Source organism: Buceros rhinoceros, unplaced genomic scaffold, assembly GCF_000710305.1.
Source record: "Buceros rhinoceros silvestris isolate BGI_N320 unplaced genomic scaffold, ASM71030v1 scaffold17502, whole genome shotgun sequence".
In the NCBI taxonomy this organism is placed as follows: domain Eukaryota; kingdom Metazoa; phylum Chordata; class Aves; order Bucerotiformes; family Bucerotidae; genus Buceros; species Buceros rhinoceros.
The window spans coordinates 23328-27826 of record NW_010398474.1 but is presented as its reverse complement, the minus strand read 5'-3'; the positions used below and the strand labels follow the sequence as shown (position 1 = coordinate 27826).

Below are 4499 nucleotides of genomic sequence, written 5' to 3'. Positions count from 1 at the left end.
GACAATAAAAAAGAGGAAGACAGAGAGAGAAAGAAATTTTCCTCACCTACTAGACACCAGTGATTCTGCTCAAATCCCACAGATGTGATGGGAGGAAACCCACAGGTTTCAGAAGCAAAGTCTTTCAAAATACTTTGCAGGATATTTTTAAAAAAGTACGACTCCGCTTTAAACGGCACCATGCAGTCCAAGCCAGAGGAGTATGAGCAATACCCGGGCCTTCAGACAGCTGGCCAAAAGTTCTACTGTTGAAGACTGGGGGAACATGGTTGCCTTCCAGATCTGCAGTCCAGCAGTTACAGTCTTGCTGCACTACGCAGGCGTTGTGTCTGAGCCTCTACTGCACTCACCAAACGGCAAGCGAGCACAAAACACCAGTTGGCAGCTGCTGGGGTAACACGCTGGATGCTGGGTATGTCAGCCTGCCCAGCCGCTCTTTACAGAGGTTTATAAAAGAAATCAAAGAACACATCATGCGGCTCTTCCCTGCACAACATTTCTGTTCTGACACGTTCCTGTAGTTGTGGGTGGAAGATCCAAACAAAATGATGGTGCTGCTTCCTAGCAGCCATATCACTTTAGTTGCTTTAGAACTCCTGGGTGCTTCTATTTCTCAGTAGAAATATTTTTATTTCTCGGTTGAAAAACAATGAAGGTTTTGTCTTGTGACCAGAGCAAGCCAAAAAAGACGACAGCCACCACAGTGCTCTAGAGAATTACCCCGATCAGCTTGCAGATGCCAATCAACTGGAAGCTTTTGTAGATAGAGATGTGTTGTACAGCTAGGAAGATGTACAAAGCCAGAAGTTCCCTGGTAATACACCTCACTCATCTCCTTTAGACAAGAACAAGCAACTCCTAACTCTTTACACTAGAAAGATTCAGCACTGCAAAGCAACTAATCCTACACTGACAAATGTATATTCACCTCAGCTTCCTAGGAACTGGGCTATGTGTACCAACCTGCACAGACCAAGCGATGAAACATTTGGGGGAAAATTCCATTTTTGAGAGAACTAACTAGCTATTCCTCAAATTCCTCAGCAGCTCCTTCCTATCCTCCTTCCCTTTGTCAGAGTAACAGATTTGCCATCTTACAAGCCTGCTCCCTTCCACTGAGACTTCCGAGTCGCTTTCACAGTGGAATTGTTAATTGTCAGTGTAATTCGTCCACCCGGGAGAACTGTCCTCCGGATCAGAATGCTACTCATGTAGATACATATAAACCACCCAGTCTGAGCTTGAAGTTATGCCTAACACAAACCTATACCCCTCTGTATTTACCTTATTTTTTTTTTCAGTGCAAACAAGATACAATAGAGGGTTCAAAGCCATTGACTTTAATGCAGAAAAAGTATCGTGCTTTGGAAAGTGTGAAAGGATGCTCCTGCACGAACAAGACATTACTACTTCGGTTGGATGTTTTACATCAGCAAGAACGAGGGAAAAGGTTCCAACCCACTGCACAAAAAATTTCATTTCAATGTGTAAGTTAACTGGCGTGGATGGGAGAATGATACAGAAGAAGGAGGAAGGAAAAATCAAATAAGAAAAATCACAGGAGAAAGACACGTGCAGAGGCAATGGAAAGCTCTAAAACACATTTCAAAAGGCTGTCTCAGTACTCTGTAAGTGTAAAGGAGACACGAGATGTTGCTGTTCTGCAGGTCCGTCAGATATCCATTTAAACAAACTACCTGATGTTATCCAAAACTCTAGTTCATCCAAAAGGTTCTCTCCTCTTATTAGCATAACATTCACATCAAGAAATTCTGTTTGTTCAGCTCATTAGGATTTGTTTCTTACAGTTATGAAACTCATTAGATTTATAATCATCCATTGAAATTATTCCATCCCGTGATGAATGTTCCATTACATATACTGAATAATAATTCAATACTACTAGGCACTTTGCTGCTTTATGGGCTTAGTTTTAGAGACAATAAATCCTGCAGAGGCTAAACATGCGAAGGAAGTATTTCTGCCTTCATTTGCGTTTGCCTGTTTACTTAACCAACCTCATTCAGACTCCACCAAGGCTTTTCCAAGAGTATCATCTTCAGAAGAAACTTCCCCCCCAACCATACTTGCTTTTCGTCTAGGTAACTTCAAAGAGATTTTTAGTGACACAGCAAGTGCTGTTGGTCTGAACTCTGGGTGCATCCCTTCTAATTCACCAACACAGAGTTATGTAAGTCCATAGCTAAAAGCATTACTCATCCCACTGCTGAAGTGAGGCGTAGATTACAAAATCAAGTCGTGCTAGTTCCAGACAATCACCCTTTCTATTTAATTTTGCAGTGTTTTGTTCCAGTTCACCTGCAACCTTCTTTATCAGTAGAAGAAATTCCAACCTCAGTACCATTCTTACAGGGGTTTTGTTTCTTTGTTGTTTCACAACTGAGAAAGACACCTCAGACTCTCCTTCAGGCTAAAGAAACATTCTTTAGTTTGGGACAAATAATTTGACTGCTTCGGTTCAGCTTCTCCATCTAAAAATGGGTCAGAATTACAGCACATAATGCTTCTTAATACTATTATGCAAATAGAAAAATATTCTATTCACAAAATACTCACAAATAGAAAAAGAAAGCAAGTATTTTAGCCAAATAATTGCAACTGTTTAAAACAAGAACTTGTAATTTCTTAAAACCTAGCTCTTAAAGGTCATATATTCATTCCTTAGCAGAAGTAAGCAATGTTTCTTCCATAAGGCTGTCTGAATCCAACAGGTCAGCGATGATGGCACTAGTATCTCTCTATATACCAGAGAAAACGCATCAGTCATGATGATTACATCTCTTCCAGCCATTTAGTAGTATAATAGGAATAAGATTCATGTGCTGGAAGACTAACACAGCCACTGCCTCCAGTATGAAAAGTTATGTCTTGTTTTTCATGGAACAGCAGGCCGCTAGGCTAAGGTCCTGCCCTTTGCCATTTAAACTGTCCTAATGCACAGAAATTCACCATTCTCAGTCTCAACAGCATGCTCCTGGTGAGCTTAAGTGCATATTTATTTTTCAATATAGTCCTCTCTTTCACTGACAGAGAAATGCACAGTTCATACGTAACTATTAAAATAAAATCAAAATGATTATGTAACACACACCATATTCCAATCTGATGGAGGACTTCAGTCAGTCAGAACAGACATTTTCTTAACCACTATATTTTTATTTGAATGTATGTATGAAAGGTTTAAAGTTTCACTGTGGCAAAGGATCATTTCTACAATCAAAATGTAATGTGAAAAACCAGTTATTATTACAAATATATCAGAGATGGGCAGCAAGTTTTCTTCTATTTTTGTGTTAGAATTAGCTCTCTGAAATCCAATCTAACCAGTCATCCTACTTAATTCCATAAACATTCTTTTACCAGAAGTTTAAATTACTCCATCCTCAATTAGGGATCACTCACACCAGAAGCGAAACAGTCATGCTGAAAGATAACTCCTCAGGAGCTGCTCAAAGGCAAATATAATAAAAGAAAATAAATAAACTTAGAAATGCTCTCCTACATGGAGGCCAATGTTACTTCGTGATGTATATGAAAACACTTTCTGAAAATAGATGCAAATGTCCTTGACGGTGAGGTGAGCCAGAACAGAATGGAAGAGAATCTCTGTCTCAGCATTGGGAAATAATTTTATTTGTTTTGTTTTGGGTTTTTTTGAAAGACTGTAAGAGAACAGCAGTAAAAAGCTCAGAGCTCCTAAAGCCAAATTAACTGCATACACAAAGGAAGAAAAGAAAGGAGAAAAGATTGTTCCCTACCATCTCCAACGAACTGAAGGAGGGCTAGATCAATTTGTCTCTTCCAAGGTGATCCTTTCTGAAGCGCTATTCCATAGCCCGTAGTGGCGAAGATGTATCCACTCCCTATTGTGACAAGTTTGCAGCCTTCATCTCTTCCAGCCTTGTAATTCAGCACTGCTGCATCATAGATGAAAGCATCCAACTTCCTGAAATAAAACAAAACATTTTACAAACCAAATCACTAGGGACAGCTGTTGTCGACTTCTTTTGTCCTTGATGTTAGGACCCTGTTGAATATCATATGGATTCTTTGATATCATCAATACATATCCTGCTCTGCTGAATCTAAAATTAACAAAAGGCATCTATTTTAGTGAGGGGAAAGTAGGACACAAAGTTTTGTATTTCTATTTTAAGGCATGCTGTTAAAAAATACTGAAGAGGAGAAACCAAGCTACAAAATGCTTTGCACTGTTATCTTTCTATCTTTGCTATCAAAACAGATAATAAATATCTTGAGATGCAAAATGATCTCCAAAACCAACACAAATGACAACAGAGTTCCACACACAGTCTTACTTTATGTCTCTTTCCAAAAATAAACCATGAAGGTGGAGGTTAAGTCCTTGCTAAGACAGAGGATGGTATGGGAGCATGTCCGATATAGCTATTCTGCTCAAAGGTTATAGAAAATATTTTTTTTATGATTCACAGTTCCAAACCTATTATTTGTGTACC

The 4499-nt window shown here is 39.2% G+C and overlaps 1 protein-coding gene across 1 annotated transcript in view; it reads right to left on the bottom strand.

The window, feature by feature from the left end:
- GRIN2A (glutamate receptor, ionotropic, N-methyl D-aspartate 2A) overlaps nt 1-4499 on the bottom strand; it is a 39722-nt gene that overhangs the window by 12125 nt on the left and 23098 nt on the right. The window contains exon 4 of the mRNA XM_010131122.1: nt 3780-3967. Coding sequence (XP_010129424.1) covers nt 3780-3967 — 188 coding nt within the window. The remainder of the gene's footprint in view (nt 1-3779; nt 3968-4499) is intronic.